Source organism: Piliocolobus tephrosceles, chromosome 11 (genome assembly GCF_002776525.5).
Source record: "Piliocolobus tephrosceles isolate RC106 chromosome 11, ASM277652v3, whole genome shotgun sequence".
NCBI classification, from domain to species: Eukaryota; Metazoa; Chordata; class Mammalia; order Primates; family Cercopithecidae; genus Piliocolobus; species Piliocolobus tephrosceles.
Genome location: NC_045444.1, coordinates 113544353 through 113562557, shown reverse-complemented (window position 1 = coordinate 113562557; position 18205 = coordinate 113544353). Strand labels below are relative to the sequence as shown.

Sequence of the window (18205 nt, the reverse complement as noted above, 5' to 3'; positions counted from 1 at the left end):
CTGAAAGCCATCATCTAGAGCATTAAAAAATAGCTTTATGGAGATATCACCGACATACAAAAATTGTTTATATTTAAGATACACAGCTTGATCTTTTGATATATGTGTACATTGTACAATGATCACCACATTCCAGCTAATTAACCTATTTGTCATGTCTACATCATTATCATTTATGGGGGGTGGTGAGAAGATTTATTTTAGATCTAGCCTCTTAGCAAATTTCAAATATAAGATACAGTATTGTTAACTATCATTTTCATGCTGTACATTAGATCTCCGGAACTTATTCACCTTGCATGACTAAGGCTTTGTACCCTTTGACCAACATCACTCCATTCCTCTTTTTCCCCAGCCCCTGGCAACCACCATCCTACTCTCTGCTTTTATGGGTTTGACTATTTTAGATTCCACCTGTAAGTGAGATCATGTAGTATATTTCTTTCTGTGTCTGGCTTATTTCACTTAGCATAATGGCCTCCAACGCCATCTCTTTCCCTTTAAAACATTCGATAACCTAAGCAAGTGTGTACTGATGTTGATTTCTTCTACAGAGACGTTTACTCTGAGAGTATATGTAATTTTCATTCTTGATTTATCTTGCAGGCATGATAGGACCCCCTGGGCCACAAGGATTTCCTGGTCTTCCTGGGCTTCCAGGAGAAGCTGGTATTCCTGGGAGACCTGATTCTGCTCCAGGAAAACCAGGGAAGCCAGGATCACCTGGCTTGCCTGGAGCACCAGGCCTGCAGGGCCTCCCAGGATCAAGTGGTAAAGTACTCCTTATTCATATTCATTAGCATTCATGCTGCTTTTGTCATTCAGAAAGTGTAGTTTTTAAATATTTTAAAAGTTATATGATGTTTCGTGAGCTAAGTTGGTAGTCTTTTACAAACAAACAGAAGTTGGACTTTCACATCAATTAAAGTATGTGCAATCATTTGGTTAGGAGTTTCAGTGTAAATGATAGAACTTTGTAAAATCATACCAATTTTTATTTTTTAAATGTAGTTTTAATTTTCATCAGAGTTATATACAGGCTTGGTTTGTAACTGCCCGGTGGGCTTATTTTGCCCACTGCCCAGAGAGAACCGATTTGTCAAGACAGGAGAATTACAATAGAGAAAGCATTTAACGTACATAGAGCTTGCTAAATGGAAGACCGGAGTTTTATTATTACTAAAATCAGCCTCTCTGAAAATTTGGAGGCTAGGGTTTTGTAAAGATAGTTTGTCAGGCAGGGGGCTGGGGATGAAATCATGGGGGTGTGGAAAATGGTCCTCACGTGCTGAATCCACTTCTGGGTGAGGGCCGCGGAACCCTTGAGTCGTGAGTCTTGGGTCTAGGTGGAGCCATCCAGTCATCAGAAACACGAAAGTCTGAAAAGACATCTCAAAAGGCCCATCTTAGGCTTTATAATAGTGATATTATTTATGGGAATAATTGGGGAAATTGCAAATCTTGAGACCTCTGGAATAATAATGCTGCTAATCATTTAAGTATACCTACATCTTAGCAGAATACAGGCCCTTCTTGTTTTGTTTAGTTTACCTGGTGGCCTTTTATTAACATTATAAAGGCAGTTTAGTTTTGGGAAGGGCTATTATTATTTGAACTATACTAAATTCTTTCAAAGTTAGCTTGGCCCATGCTCAGAAATGGCCAAGGGCAGTTTAGAGGCTAAAGCTAGATGAAGTTATTTAGGTGAAATCTCTTTCACTGTCACAATTTTTTCACTGTGAGAATTTTTGCAAGGGCAGTTTCAGGTTTAAGAATCAAACTGTTCTACAAGGCGTGGTATGGACAGCTAAAGTCCCCCACAACTCCTTCTCCTAATCCTTCCTCACCAAGGGCGATCATTTCAACACATGTGCCTGGATCTTTTGTTATTCGCCTCTATACTGACATTCGATGTACTTGTATTGCTATTTCTCAAGTTTTCCAATTCAGCATTATCTTTTGACTTTCCTCTACAGAAGATGAATTTAGCTTTCTTTCGCCAACCCCCCACCCGACACGTGCACATTTTCTACTCCCACAAACTACAATACAATTATTGTCGTAATTTTGGTTACATAAATACTCAGAGTTTACACTGAATAGTTGGTTATATAAGGGCTATTCACCAACTGAGCCATATGATAGTATAAATTATTGCTTTTCCAGAACATCTTGTCAGTTGTCTTGTTTCCTTTGTCTGTCTGCTTGGTTTTCAGTATACTTATAACTTAACCTCAGACTGCCCAGAATTATCTAAATTTCATCATTATACACTCTAACTCATGAACTATTCCATTAGTATTAGCTCTTTGAATAAATCTCTCCGGCAGCTTTTTGAGTTGTTCAGATTAGGTCAGATTACATTTTTTAATTTGTTGCCAGAATACCATCTTGAGATCTTCCTTTACCAATATTCTGAGTCTTTCCTCCATCCTCTCTCTTTCTCTGGGGCCCTCTATTTCCCATATATTTTTTAATGCTTTATTACCTCATTATATTTCCTGGGAAAAAGTATAAATAAAAGGGAAAAGTTGAGAGACTTTGCTCATCTGAAAATGCCTGTATTCTGCTGTGGACTTTGATTGCCAGTTTGGCTGAGTATAAAATTTTAGGTAGGAAATCTTTCTTCCTCAGGATTTTGAGGGCATTTTCTATTGTTTCCTAGCTTCCAGTGTTGGCTACCGAGAACTCATAACATTTAGATACTTGATTTTTTGGGTTTGAAATCTGTTTTCCTTTCTGGATAGGAGCTCTTTGTTTGTTTGTTTTCAGGGTCTTAAATTCCACTTGATTTGCCTTAGTGTGTGTACATTTCTACTGGCTTGCACACAGTCAGTGGCAGTTTTAATCCAGCACATGGCCTTCATGTCTTTTCTTTCTCCTCTCCTCTCCTGTCCCCTGCCCTCTCCTCCCATCCCCTGTCCCCTGCCCTCTCCTCCCCTCCCCTCCCTCTCCTCCTCTCCTCTCATTCTTTTTTCTGAGACAGGCTGGAATGCAGTGATGCAATCTTGGTTCACTGCAACCTCTGCCTCCTTGGTTCAAGCGATTTTCCTACCTTAGCCTTCTGAGTAGCTGGGATGACAGGCACATGCCATCACACCCAGCTAATTTTTTGCATTTTTTAATAGAGACAGGGTTTCACTATGTTGGCCAGACTGGTCTCAAACTCCTGACCCCAGGTGATCTGCCAGCCTCAGCCTCCCAAAGTGCTGGCATTATAGCTGTGAGCCACCATGTCTGGCCCTACATCCTTCATTTCTGAAAAATTTTCTTCAAGTGTTTCTTTGCATTTGATCTTAGCCAAAAGGCTGAGAAGAGATCAAGTGTCCTTTGAAAACATTGTCTCCTCCATTTTTTTCCTCTTTTTTTTCTCTTTCTGGACTCTATGTATCTGCCAGGAAATCAATCCTACATGTCTTTTTTTTTTTTTTTTTAATCTTTACTCTATTACTCTCCACCTGTTTATTTTTCTGAAACACTTTCTGGGAGGTTTCCTCAATTCTACGTTACAACCCTCCACCTGAATTTTTAAATTTCTGCTATCATGATCTATATCTATATCTATATCGAAATCTGTATCTGTCTATATCTATTTTAATTTCAAGGATTGTCAGTTGCTGTTGTTCTCTTTTAATATTTCCTTTTGTCGCAGGCTGTTCATATTTCAGGAATACAATACTCTCCCTCATCTGTTTTAATTATAAAATAAATGAAAATAGCTTGCTGCGATGCGTGTTTCTTCTAGGTTTTTTTGGTGGGGGTAGTGGGGAGTCTTTTTTTTTTCCTGCTGCCAGTTGCAGGAAGGGAATCTTTCGGTCTGTTTTTTTAAACAAATCATCCTGTTTTGGACCTCACTGTTGTTCTTATTCCAGAGGTACAGATTCCCGAAATTTAGGGACATTTCTGGGGTAAATCAGGTTCTTTCTCAGCTTTCTAAGCTTCCTGCTTCAAATTCAGCTTTTTTTTTTTTTTTTTTCAAAGATCTGCCAAGTTCTTTTACTTGTTATTGTTGGTTCCTCTCCTTTTTTTCCTTGTCCTGTGGGTTTATGCTTATTTTTATTTATTTATTTACTTTCTTATTTACTTATTTATTTATTTTGAGATGGAGTCTCATTCTGTCACCCAGGCTGGAGTAGAGTGGTGCGGTCTCAGCTCACTGCAACCTCTGCCTGTCAGATTCAAGCTATTCTCCTGCCTTGGCCTCTCAAGTAGCTGGGATTACAGGCACACACCTCCGCGGCTGGCTAATTTTTGTGATTTTAGCAGAGACGGGGTTTTACCATGTTGGCCAGGCTGGTCTCGAACTCCTGACCTTCTCAAGCAATCCACCCACCTCAGCCTCCCAAAGCACCAAAGCATCTCAATCCACCCACCTCAGCCTCCCAAAGCACCAAAGCACTGGGATTACAGGTGTGAGCCACCACACCAGGCAGGTTTATGCTTTTTTATAATATTCTTTTACTCTACTGGGATTTGGGGAGGATGCCAAACTGTTTGCATTTTATCTGTCATCTTTAACTGACATCTCTGAAATTTTGTTTTTACAAGCTCTGCTTTTACATTTTCTTCATTAGCTAAGAACTGATCACTGAGTGGGGGAATATCTTTGCCACACACTGACTCCATTTTTTAATTTGTTTTGTTTTGTTGTCCATTATCTTGTTTTGCAACCCATTAATTTAGGGTAGGGCGGGCTGAAATTAGGGTTGGCTTTATCAATGGTTATGGTAGCAAAAACATGGCATAACCACTACATCATCTATATGTGTATATATTCTTATTTCAGACAGAAAGAATCCTAGGAAAACAAGGGAGCAAAGAATGGAGTTGGGAAAGGAAACACGTGGGGGAGCATGTGAGTGCAAAAGTCACTTGTTCTATAGAAGACAGTCAGAAAAATTATGTGATTCTCTCTACCCATCCCCTTACCCCCCTTGACAGTGACATACTGTAGCGTTGGGAACCCTGGACCGCAAGGAATAAAAGGCAAAGTGGGTCCCCCAGGAGGAAGAGGCTCAAAAGGAGAAAAAGGCAAGTAGGCACCAAATGTAGAATTTCTAGAAGACAACTGTATATGGACGATTGGGGGTATTTCTGAGACATGTAATGTGGCATTTCATTCAGATTTGTTACTTACCTTTGTCACCCACTAGAGTACTCCGTTAAGTGCTATGAGATTACAAATCATTGAAAAGTCAAAGCCTTGTGTCTTAGAATATAAAGGAAACATTTCCCTGCCATGAATTTTGCCTGCAAATGTTGGCTTTGCTCACGAGGTCCTCTTGATTCCTTGAGAGTGGCTGTGATGGGAGAGTATTGATGTTTGATTTTTGTGGGACCTATATTTCCTAGACTCGTCAATTGCCTGTCTCTCTGTTTCTCCACTCTAAATTGTTTGGAGCCGTTTTGGGCAACGGAGTCAGGTGGGTGTGACAGCATCAACACAGATGAGGAGTCTGACCACCCTGAAGACATTTGTTTAAGACAAAAAGTCCTGATAATTGGAAAATGCGTTGTGGTGAATTATCAATTATAATATTCAATGCAGTCAAAATCTTTCTTCACGTATTATTTTGTCTCCTTAATTGTTTAGGGTTTGTGCATACACCAATTAATTTTTTCAGTTTTTTTTTTTTTCAGGAGGAACCAAAGGACAGGCTTTTAAACTTTTGAAAATAAAAAAGTTGTATCATTTTTAATGCTTCTTCAGTAGAATTGGATATTAGCTTTTCTCTAGAATTTGTCAGGATAAATTTATTAAGGAACAAAAGCCTCCATTTGTTTAGAAATAGTATGCCCACCTTACATCCTGTGGCTAGGCACCCCATGCAGTGCCCCATGCTACACCCAGCCCCCACAGCACGTGCTCTCAATTGTCTGCAATAAGTGCATATCGGACTCTTTGTTGTTCATTTGTGCTATTGGTTTTGTACAGTAAAACCCTTATTGGGGATTTTATTCAGGAAATCTGACAAATCTGCCATTGATCCTCTGTCTAGGAAATGAAGGACTCTGTGCCTGTGAGCCTGGTCCCATGGGCCCCCCTGGACCTCCAGGACTTCCTGGGAGGCAGGGGAGTAAGGGAGACTTGGGGCTTCCTGGCTGGCTTGGAATAAAAGGTGACCCAGGACCTCCTGGTGCTGAAGGACCTCCAGGGCCACCAGTGAGTACCTTTTATCAGTCATCTTTCCAGTTAAAAGGGACACTGTATCAGTCTGTTTTTATACCACCATAAAGATACTGCGCAAGACTAGGTGATTTATTAAGGAAAGAGGTTTCACTGACTCACCGTTCTGCATGGGTGGGGAGGCCTCAGGAAACTTACAATCATGGCAGAAGGGGAAGCAGGCATGTCTTACACGACAGCAGGTGACAGCATGAACGGGGAAGAGCCCCTTGTAAAACCATCAGATCTCATGAGAACTCACTCACTATTGTGAGAACAGCATGGGGGAAACCCTCCCCACGATCCAGTCACCTCCCACCTGGTCCCTCCCTCGACACACGGGGATTATGGCGATTACAATTCGAGATGAGATTTGGGTGGGGTCCCAAAGCCAAACCATACCAGACATGTAGACATAAAATCGAGATGCCCCTTTCTAATTTATAGTGTGATATCTGCTTTGTTTTGAACCTATAAACATTATGTTAACGACTACAAAAACAGTATATTTATTCATCCATTCATCCTTTGTTTACTTATTCAACTAATTAGTATTATTGAGTGCCTACTATGTTCCAGGCCTTGTTTCAGGTGCTGGGGATACAGCAGGGACCAGAGCCCAGTCTCTGCCCTCCTAGAGCTTCAGAGAGGACACAGACCATCTAACAGATCATCAAGTAAATATCCAGCATATCTTGTGGTGATAAACGCCATCACCATCTATTGTAGCTGGAGAGAAGAGAGAGAGGGCCAGAGCAGGAGATGAAGTCAGGGAACTGGCTAGAGGTTCGGAAGGCCCGCAGAGCACAGGGCTTTACAGATGGGTCAGGTCTGAGCCTTTACTCTAGACTACATGGAACAGCCAGGGGAGAGTTTTAAGAAGAGCGAGACAATAGTTTTAAATGGATCACTCACTCTGGTTGCTCTGTGGAGCATAGACCATATGGACAAGGGACATTGGCTGGGAGATGAACTGGGAGGCTGCTGTGTAATCCTGGTGAGATACCACAGCCAATGCCTTAATGTGGTGGTACTGGGTGTGGTGCAAGGTGGTCAGATTCTGGATATATTTTGAAGATAGAGCAACAGGTTGGCTGTTAGATTGGACATAGGATATAAGGAAAAGAGAAGTAAGGGACAGAACCAAGGTTTTTTGTTTGAGCCACTGGAGGAAGGCAGTTGCCATGTACTGAGATGGGAAGGCGATGGAAGGAGTGGCCATTGGCTGAGGAAAGAAAGCAGTACTATTTGAGACGTTTCAAGTTTGAGGTGCCTGTTAGACAATCAAGTCAAGAAGTCAAGTAGGCAGTAGGATGATATTCAACTTAAGGATTCAGATGAGAAGTTCGGGCTCAGGATATAAATACTGGCTTTGTCAGAGTTTATGTGATATTGTGCCAGAGAGTAGATGAGATTTATCTCAAGATGGTTCTCATTTGGTGAAAGTTACAGATAACCCATGTTGAGGCAAAGCCTCTCAGCTGTCTGATTGCTTTGAATAAAAGCACTGCCCACTGGGGTACTCCCCTGGAGAATGGAGAGAACCCTCTATCCCGTCCTTATTAACAAGGTTCAATCCTGGGATGGCCTGGAACTTGACCATCAAGCCCCAAAGGACTTTTTTCCATTTTCCCCAGAAAATCTCATGACAATAAGGTTCCAACCTGAGGGCCTTAAGTGAAGTTAATGATTAAGGTGTCCCAGCAGCACCCTTTTCACATGTACAAAGCACACTGGCCACCTCTGCTCAATAGGAAGCTAGGTCCTCAATGCATGTATGTGCATGAGCATGGTTGCAATTGTTAAGTAATTTGCATTTTATTGTCTCCTTTTTAAATTCAACATTTTACTAAAGTCATTTTTGTGTGTGGTTGTTACTTAATCTTCTTAGTGAAGCTTTTAATGGCTCTAAAATATTTTTGTGGCTTCCTGTTGAGTTGCTACTTAGGGCTAACGTCTTTGAGTGAGGACTGGTTGTTTATCTAGGGTTATCATGGCTAAGGTGTACTTAATTCAGTTGCTCCATAGGGCTTTCCTTTGTAGGCTGGCCACGTTTCTGATGTCTATTGTGTATATGATTCTGTCCATATGGCTTCTCTGCATTAAATTCATTACACTGTGGTCATAGTCAGGGACCAAGGTCATACCATGGGGCACTAGGGAAGGAAAGGGTAGAGAAGGGAGGAGAGGAGGAGAAGAAGGGGAAGGGAGAGAAGAAAAGGAAGGGAAAGAAAGAAGGAAAGGAAGGAGGGAAGTAAAGAAAGGAAAGGAGGAAAGGAAGGACAGACAGAAGAGACAGCATGAAAGACAGTGCAGACTATGGGGTGCCCTCGCTCTTGGAGGCTTTCCATCCTCCCTACATCTCCTCACTCTGGAGATGGTCTGCTGGTCTCTGGCCCTAGCAGCCACAGATTGGTAGAAAAGTAGAAAACGGAAAAGTAGGCTTAAGTTCTTTGCAATTGTTTGTATAATTGGACCAAGTCTCTGCATTCATTGCCTTAGTCTGACAGCATTCCCTAGGATGGGATTTCCGGCCAGCATGCTCTAGTGCAAGGCACTAGGGCCTAGGAGCAAGTGGACCAGCTTCAGATCCCATCTCCGACATTTGGGAGCTCTGCAGTCTTCTGAGTTTTACTTGCAGCATTTATAAAATGGATATAAGAACACCATCTTAGAGGCTTGTTGGTAAGAATTCGATTGAGTCATGTGTTCTGCACACTGTATAAGGTACACACCAGTGAATTAAAGTCCAGGAGGCTGCAGAGCAAGTGAAAGGTCGCAAACTGTCACAGGCTGATAAAGTTTGGATGTGTGCCCCCTCCAAATCTCATGTTGAAATGTAATCCCCAGTGTTTGAGGTGGGGCCTGGTGGGAGGTGTTTGAGTCATGGGGGCGGATCCCTCATGAATGGCTCAGCTCCATCCCTTTGGTGATGAGTGAGTTCTTGCTCAGTTAGTTCACAGATCTGATTGTGTAAAAGAGTCTGGAACCTCCACTTTCCTCTCTTGCTCCCTCTCTCACCATGTGATACACTGGCTTCCCGCTTCACCTTCCGCCATGATTGGAAGCTTCCTGAGGCCTTACCAGAAGCTGAGCAGACGCTGGTGCCAGGCTTGTACAGCCTGCAGAACCATGAGCTCCTTTTCTTGATCAATTACCCGGCCTCAGGTATTTCTTTATAGCGACACAAAAATGGACTAATATATGGGCTATTTCTGACCTGCTGGAATGTTTGTTTGTGTCCTCGTGGTGTTTGTTTTTGAATTATTAATGTGAGGCTTATGGCTTCTCCTGAGACATTAGAAGTTTATGAGCACAAGGTTATTGTGTTCCCACTGCTGCTGTGACTGTGGGCTGACTCCCCACATGCCCACCCACCTGTTCCCCTTGGACTGGACAGGCGCTGCCCCTGTGGGCATCTGCAGTTGATGTCCCTTATCTAGACTGAACAACTAGGACATACCTGGCAGAGAGGAGGTGTTTTTTTTTTTTTGAGAGGGAGTCTTGCTCAATTGCCCAGGCTAGAGTGCAGTGGCCGGATCTTGGCTCACTGCAAGCTCCGCCTCCAGGGTTCACGCCATTCTCCTGCCTCAGCCTCCCAAGTAGCTGGGACCACAGGCGCCCACTGCCACGCCCGGCTAATTTTTTGCATTTTTAGTAGAGACGGGGTTTCACCGTGTTAGCCAGGCTGGTCTCCATCTCCCGACCTCGTGATCCGCCCGCCTCGGCCTCCCAAAGTGCTGAGATTACAGGCGTGAGCCACTGTGCCCGGCCAAGGAGGTGTTTTTTTGTTTTTTTCTTTTGGTGGAATTTCACTCTTGTCACCCAGGCTGGAGTGCAGTGGTGTAATCTCGGCTCATTGCAACCTCTGCCTCCTGGGTTCAGGTGATTCTGCTGCCTCAGCCGTTCAAGTAGCTGGGACCACAGGCATGTGCCACCACACCCCGCTAATTTTGTATTTTTAGTAGAGACAGGGTTTCACCTTTTTGGTCAGGCTGGTCTCGAACTCCCGACCTCAGGTGATCCTCCCACTTCAGCCTCCCAAAGTGCTGGGATTACAGGCATGAGCCACTGCACCCGGCCCAGAGAGGAGTTTTTGTTGCTACTGGGCTTCCGTCGTTAGAGTAACACAAGTGTTTGGTGATCTCAGGTCTTAAGATTGTAAAAGTAGCTCACTATCTGAAGCTGCTGAGAACCTTTGCCCTAGGAATCTCTTAGATTACACGTTTATTTCACTAGTTAACTGCTGTATTCTCAGGACTCAGAGTAATGCCTGTGTTCTTTGTAGTTTTCAAAGAAAACTACAGTAATGGTTTTAGTAATGTTTAGTAACATTTACTAAGCCATTTAGTAATGGTTTGGTAATGGTTCAGTAATGTTTTTAGTAAATGTTTCTTTAATGAAATCCAAAAACAGCACTGATAATTTTTTCCTTACTAGCTCAAATAAGTCTATGATCTACTCTAGTACTTAAAATTCAACACCTACAGAGCATTAGAGCAATTCCTCCTACATTTGAAGTCTCCAGTGTGCTGAGTGATAAACTTCTCAGACTTCTGGGGCTGGGTTCATTCTTCCAAAGTACCAAAGTCTTATTTATTAAACATTCCACTTTGTTCTCTTTCTGGAAAGAAATCGGTCCAAATGCTATGTGAACGGTTTTCTGTCCTGATAATTTATTCATCAGAAGGCCATTTTCTTTATCCATTTCTTGGGCAGGACACATATGACATACACTTTGGCCAGGCCCCATTGCTACTTATGACTAGCACATATAGTAAAAGTAAGAATTAAAACAAAACTCAACCTACATTAGCACTTTATGATTTCTAATTCTTTCTAATGTCTTGATTTATACTAAGAAATTGGTTCTACCCACCTTTTTGATGGTTCACAGACGTTGCTACAAACAGGATGCTATACTGGAGTGATATCAGAGATGTTGAGCTATGTGTGGACATTGTTTTTTTCTCTGCATGAAATGGCTCCCAACCCTTTTGTCCATTTGAGTTTTTATGGCTGTTATGTGCATTTTTGGCTTCCTCTTCACTGTTGCTGCCTGATGATTGCTGATGCCAGTGTGCTCATCTCTACTGGTGCTCTCCTCCCCTCTATAGCTCTCAGCTTATAGATTAGTAGGGCCAGTTAAAAAAAAGATAGTTAAGCTTGTTTGAACACATAGTTAGATTGTGTGAAAATAAGACAAGACCAGGTGTGGTGGCTCACTCCTGTAGTCTCAACACTTTCAGAGGCAGCAGGATCCCTTAAGGCTAGGCGTTTGAGACCAGCCGGGGCAACACAGCAAGAACCCATCTCTACAGACAAAAAAGTAAAATCCAATTAGCTAGTCATGGTGGCATGTACCTGCAGTCCTGCTACCTGAGAGGCTGAGGCAGGAGGATCGCTTGAGCCCAGGAGTTTAAGGCCGCAGTGAGTTATGATTGCGCCACTGCACTGCAGCCTGGGGGGTGAAGTGAGACACTATCTCAAAAAAAGAAAAAAAAAGAAAAAGAAAATACGACAAGGTAGTGGCATCTGTGTGAGCAAAGGAACTGGCCTGCTCAGTCATTTTTACCTCCCTCCTATTTCTTTGCTGTGGTTTTTTGGTTATTGATATCACTAGGTAAGTAATCTTGGGCTCTGTATGGTGTTTCTATAATGGTATTTGATATGGTGCTTGGCCACCCTAATATACTGACAATAGATTCATTATATATGTGTTTATATATATACATATATATGTTTATATATACATACATATATGTCTATATATACATATATGTTTATATATACGTATGTATGTATAATATACTCTGTGTCAAAAAATATATATGTGTGTGTATGTATGTGTGTATATATATATTTTTTGACACAGTCTTGCTCTGTCACCCAGGTTGGAGTACAGTGGCACGATCTCAGCTCACTGCAACCTCTGTCTCCTGGGTTCAAGTGATTCTTATGCCTCAGCCTCCCAAGTAGCTATGACTACAGGTGTGCACCATCACATCCAGCTAATTTTTGTATTTTTAGTAGGGACGGGGTTTCGCCATGTTGGTTAGGCTAGTCTCGAACTCTTGGCCTCAAGTGATCCACCTTCCTCGGCCTCTCAAAGTGCTGGGATTAGAGATGTGAGCCACTGTGCCCAGCCAGGTTCCCATATTTTTGACATGGTTTGATATTCAGTAATATGTAACACTTAAAAAGCATGACTCCAATTATTTAGTTATGAATAATGTTGTGGTTAAGAGATCACAAGCCTGTCAGCCAAAATTAGCTATTTACCTGTTATACATAATAAATATATGAGCTTCAGAAAAGGTTCTTATTTCCTCTTCCCCTGCTCATCAACTTTCCTTAGCAGCACATCACTTCCACGCCTTTTCATCACAAACTTATCCCTAAACCTCTACCTTCAGCTCTAGTGGCAACTCTTGTGGTTATCCCACTCTCTTCTTTCCTCTCCGTTTCACATTACAAAGCCCACGATAATGACAAAAATTCATTACAAATTTTAATTTGAGGCAGTTGACTCACAAGAGGTTGCACAGTCATGAAGTTCCCATGTATGCTTCCCCTAGCTTCCCCCATGATACATATGCCTAACCATAATTGCATAACCACAGTACGCTGTCAAAACCAGGAAACTGTCCTCTTAACTCAGGTGCAGACCTTATTCAGGTTTCACCAGCTTTTGCATTTTACATGCAGTTTAAGAGCCTCGATTTGGCAAGATAGGACTACCTTGGAAGGCAGGGAAGGGGGTGAGAACAAGAATGCCAAGCTGGAATCTTTAACAAGAGATTTAGGAGGGAGGAAGAGAGAGATTCAATATGTACAGACGGAACTGTTGACCCATCACAATTAATCTAATTTGTTGCTCTTATTTTTCACCAAGGGAAAGCCTGGTGCCTCCGGACCACCCGGCAACAAAGGGGCGAAGGGTGACGTGGTCATATCAAGAGTTAAAGGTGAGCATAATCCATCACTTTAATGACGTATGGACCCTCCTCTTGCAGTAATTTCCCCTGTGACCATAGATCAATTCTATACAATTTAGGATGGTTGAGATTACTTACAAAAATACTTCTGCCCTTCATAAGGTTGTATGAATGTTGAGCCAAATCCCCTGTCTCTTATTTGAAAATGTAAATATTCCTTCAGCCACACATTCACATCTTCATTATAGTCAACTTGGGTTTGACTCAAGCCCTCCTTTGGCTTGGCTGGTGTTTATTCACCACATTCCAGTGTTCTATATTAGTCTATAATATTTTAGTTGTAAATGAAAGAAGACCAGCTTGAAATAGTTTTTTTTTTTTTAAGTAACGTATTGACCTAAACAAAATGTGAAAGATTAAAAGGTAAGGTTTTTTATCAGTAAGAGTTCTCCAGGGACAGAACTAATAGGATATACGTATATATGAAAAGGAGTTTATTAAGGAGAGTTGACTCATATGATCGCAAGGTGAAACCCCACTACAGGCTGTCTGCAAGCCGAGGAGCAAGGAAGCCAGAAGTGGCTCAGCCCTAAAAGTAGTGGTTTTCCTACTTTTGAGACCAAAACCCTCAAAAGTAGAGAAGCCAACAGTGTGGTCCTCTGTGGTTGAAGGCACAAGAGCCCTGGCAAACTACTGGTGTAAATTTAAGAGTCCAAAGGCCGAAGAACCTGGAGACTGATGACCAAGGGCAGGAAGCATTCTGCACAGGAGAAAGATGAAAGCCAGAAGACTCAGCAAGCCAGCCTATCCCACCTTCTTCCACCTGCTTTGTTCCAGCTGTGCTGGCAGCTAATTGGATGGTGCCCACCCACATTGGGAGTAGGACTTCCTGTCGCAGTCCACTGACTTAAATGTTAATCTCTGGCAACACCCTCACAGACACACCCAGCAACAACCCTTTACCAGCTATGTAGGCATCCTTCATTCCAATCAAGTTGACACTTAATATTAACCATCACAGGTTTGCATTGGGACAACCAGATCCAGGCCTCCAGTGGCATCAAGAGGCTCTCCCTGCATCTTTCATCTCACATTGCACCATCTATATTTTCTCCATCAGACTGATTTTCATACCCTCAGGCAGCTCTAAGTTCTTACATCCAGAGATGGAGAGAGCCCTGCTTTGTCAGGTCCAAATAGAAAAATAATTTCAGAAAGGATTGATTAGCTTAGGGCAAGTACCCAACGGCAGACCATTGCCCCTTTCCAATGGCCAGGGATAGAGTGCTGTGCTTGGCATCACACAGGTAGGGGAAAATTCTGTGATTGACACCTTTACACACCAGCTCCTTGTTGGAATGGGAAAAGGGAAAAGGAGCTTTTCCCAAATAAAGAGATTGATGGTTCTAGCAGTTTTCATTCTCCCCTCTGGCTTTGGCATGTTTTATGTGACTTGGGCAATTGAGATACACAGGAAACTGTACCAACCCAGGATCAAGGTCATTTTCTTTATTTTTTGTCCTCTCTATCCTACTTTACCCCCTGCTGATAAAAGCTTGAATATCTTTTGACCTCTATTCCCAGGGCACAAAGGAGAAAGAGGTCCTGATGGGCCCCCAGGATTTCCAGGGCAGCCAGGATCACATGGTCTGGATGGACATGCTGGAGAAAAAGGGGATCCAGGACTCCCAGTATGTAGAATTCTTCTCTTGCTATAGAATGTCACTTTCTTATATGGTCATACAAGCAACTGTTTCCCCTTCTCTATTTGCCAAGCTGAAATTCAGTAAAATATCAACATGCCATAAATCAGAGTCACCTTTGGCACCCTGACACGGAGAGATGATTGTTATAAAAGGTATAACATCACTGGAGATGGTCTAAAATCCTCAGTGGCAGTTCAGTCCTAGCAAGACTTTCAGTCCTCAGTCTTTATATCATTCTCATGGTGTTTATTTTCTTCAGAAAAACTTGTATCTTAGAAGGGCCCCACTGATTTTAGGTGTGTTCAGTTGACTCTGTGGGGTGGAGGAGGAGCTTGGGTCCCAATGTTTAGCATCATTTCTGTTTCCTGGAGAGGATGCACACAGGGGAAGCAGTGAGCGTGAAAGGGTGAACTAGTGCAAACCCACAGAGTCAAGGCATTGGCTGATGGAAAATCTCACCGATAAAGGATGTTGCTGCATTTTTCAGACATGCTTTGGGTGGATACCATGTGTATGTGATTAAGGTCATAAAAGATGAGGATGAGATGGTCCAATGCTTAGGAACTTAAAACATCTTAAATATATGCAGTATTTCTGAATGCTTACAATATCACAGAAACCAGGCTAGATGGTTTCCACATAACAGCAGTCTTCTGAAAAGCAATACCTTTCCAATTTTACAGTAAGAAAATGGAGGCTTAGCATCTGATATTCAAGACCACCCATCTGTCAAACAGGCAAAATAGGATTGAAACTTTGTCTGTCTGATTTCAAAGTTCATGCTATTTCCATCAACCTGTGCTGCCTGCCATATATAATGGGAAGCCATTGAGAGTGTTGCAACAGGGAAAGACCATGTCCTGATTCTACAGGAAACCCTTCAGGCAGAATCCAAGTGAATAAGAGAGAGAAGCCTGGAAATTGGCTTAGATGGTGTTTATAGCTTTCTGACCTTTCTCCTGGTCACAAGTATGTGAATGATCTCTGCTTTAGGCTTGGTAATCTCTGCTTAATTCATTCTTCCCCTTAAGGAACTACTTAGAAATCATTGTCACTGAGTGGACATTGTCATAAAGTACTCATCTAATTGTGAAAAAGCAGTGTCTATATAGATCAAACTGGAAGAGGAATTTCAACATTTGCTGAGGGTCTTCCTAGATTCATTGAAACAATGCAGATCCATAAGACTGTTGTAGACCACATCTGAGACCAGGCCATGTAGAAGGATAAAAGATCACTCAAAATGCCAGCAGGACAGTGTCAGATATTCCTTGCATTTGAGAGTCCTTGCAACTATTCAGTCCAGTGGGGTGAAAGAATGGATGAGGCCCACATATGGTGGACATGGAGGCAGCCCTGACTTGAAAGCCTCATTCCCCATGGGAGCTGTTATACGCTACACAGCTTTTGAGGACCCCACCAGGGACTGCCAGTGAGGGAACCCTTGATGCAGCTTTCCCACAGTTCTTCCAGACCAGATGCAAATTTTGCAGCTGGAGATTGATTTTACTATAAGCAGCACTGCCTAGGAATGTAGTTGACAATCTAATTTTTATGAGAGGAACAGAACCAGACAGTGAACCAAAAGTCAAATTCTCATGCAGGAGGGGAAAGGACTTGTTAGGCTTTTACCCACAGGCGTGGAGGATGATGGAGTCTATCTATGCATCTTCTCAAGGTAATGCATAAGAATGTATTTGATTTGTAATCCCACCACCTCCCTTGATCTACGTATTTCTATATTCTGTGACATATGATATTAGAGAATGGTTTGACATAAAATCTCTTATTCTGTATTTAAGGTGTATCACACACATTGTTTCCAGTATTTGAGGCATAACACACATGCTTATATTATATATATGTATATATAAAATATATATGTATATATTGTATATGTATATATAGTATATGTATATATAAAATATATATATGTATATAAAGATGTAAAATATGTATTTTGACCAGGCGCGGTAGCTGACGCCTGTAATCTCAGTACTTTGGGAGGCCAAGGCACGTGGATCACTTGAGGTCAGGGGTTCGAGACCAGCCTGGCCATCATGGTGAAACTCAGTCTCTACTAAAAATACAAAAATTAGCCAGGTGAGCTGGTGGGTGCCTGTAATCCCAGCTACTCAGGAGGCTCAGGCAGGAGAATCACTTGAACCTGGGAGGTGGAGGCTGCAGTGAGCCAAGATAGCACCACTGCACACCAGCCTGAGTTGCAGAGAGAGAATCCATCTCTCTCTCTCTCTCTCTCTCTCTCTCGCTCTCTCTCTCTCTATATATATATACACACACACACATATATATATATATATCCTATATTTATATATCTATATCTCTCTATATATAGGATATATATATCCTAGATATCTCTCTCTCTGTATATATATATCCTAGATATATATCTCTCTCTATATATATATCCTATATATCTCTCTCTCTATATATATATATCCTAGGTATATATATCTCTGTCTATATATATATCCTAGATATATCTCTCTCTCTATATATATATGCTAGATATATATATATATATATATATATATATATATATATATATATATCCTAGATTCATTGAAACAATCCAGATCCGTAAGACTGTAGTAGACCACATTTGAGACCAGGCCATGTAGAAGGATAAAATATTTAATATATATATTAAATATATATTTAAAATATTAAGAAGTATCTAAGTTATTTATTTTAAAATTACATTTGCTTAAGAGTAACTGTCTCCTGAAATTATGGACTTTTGCATGTGTTTCTATAACATAAATGACTGCTTTAAGTTCATGGACTTTCAGTGGTTGGTAATTAATTTGTGACATAACATTCCCAGGGGGATCATGAAGATGCGATTCCAGGTGATAAAGGATTTCCTGGCCCTCTGGGTCCCCCGGGCAAAGCAGGACCTGTGGGTCCCCCGGGACTGGGATTTCCTGGTCCACCAGGAGAGCGAGGCCACCCAGGAGTTCCAGGCCGCCCAGGTGTGAGGGGCCCTGATGGCTTGAAGGGTCAGAAAGGTAATTAAAAAATTTTTTTATTTACTTCAATAGCTTTGGGGTACAAGTGTTTTTTTTTTTTTTTTTCTTGTGTGGAAGAATTATATAGTAGTGAATTCTGAGATTTTAGTGTACCCATCACCCAAGTAGTGTACATTTTACCTAATGTGTAGTTTTTTTGTGTCCCTAGACCCCCTTCCTCTCTCCCCCTTCTTTGTTTTCAGTATTCAAGTGTCTTCCTTCCTTCCTTCTTTCCTCCCTTCCTCCCTTCCTCCCTTCCTTCCTTCCTTCCCTTCCCTTCCCTCCCTCCCTCCCTCCTTTCTTTTCTCTTCTCTTCTCTTCTCTTCTCTTCTCTTCTCTTCTCTTCTCTTCTCTTCTCTTCTC

The 18205-nt window shown here is 41.9% G+C and overlaps 1 protein-coding gene across 1 annotated transcript in view; it reads left to right on the top strand.

Annotated features, from left to right (window-relative positions):
- The window catches only part of COL4A4 (collagen type IV alpha 4 chain), a 138992-nt gene that overhangs the window by 53476 nt on the left and 67311 nt on the right, over window positions 1-18205 (top strand). Inside the window, exons 19-24 of the mRNA XM_023193830.1 lie at window positions 607-771; window positions 4942-5031; window positions 6000-6163; window positions 13062-13134; window positions 14689-14795; window positions 17659-17842. Coding sequence (XP_023049598.1) covers window positions 607-771; window positions 4942-5031; window positions 6000-6163; window positions 13062-13134; window positions 14689-14795; window positions 17659-17842 — 783 coding nt within the window. The remainder of the gene's footprint in view (window positions 1-606; window positions 772-4941; window positions 5032-5999; window positions 6164-13061; window positions 13135-14688; window positions 14796-17658; window positions 17843-18205) is intronic.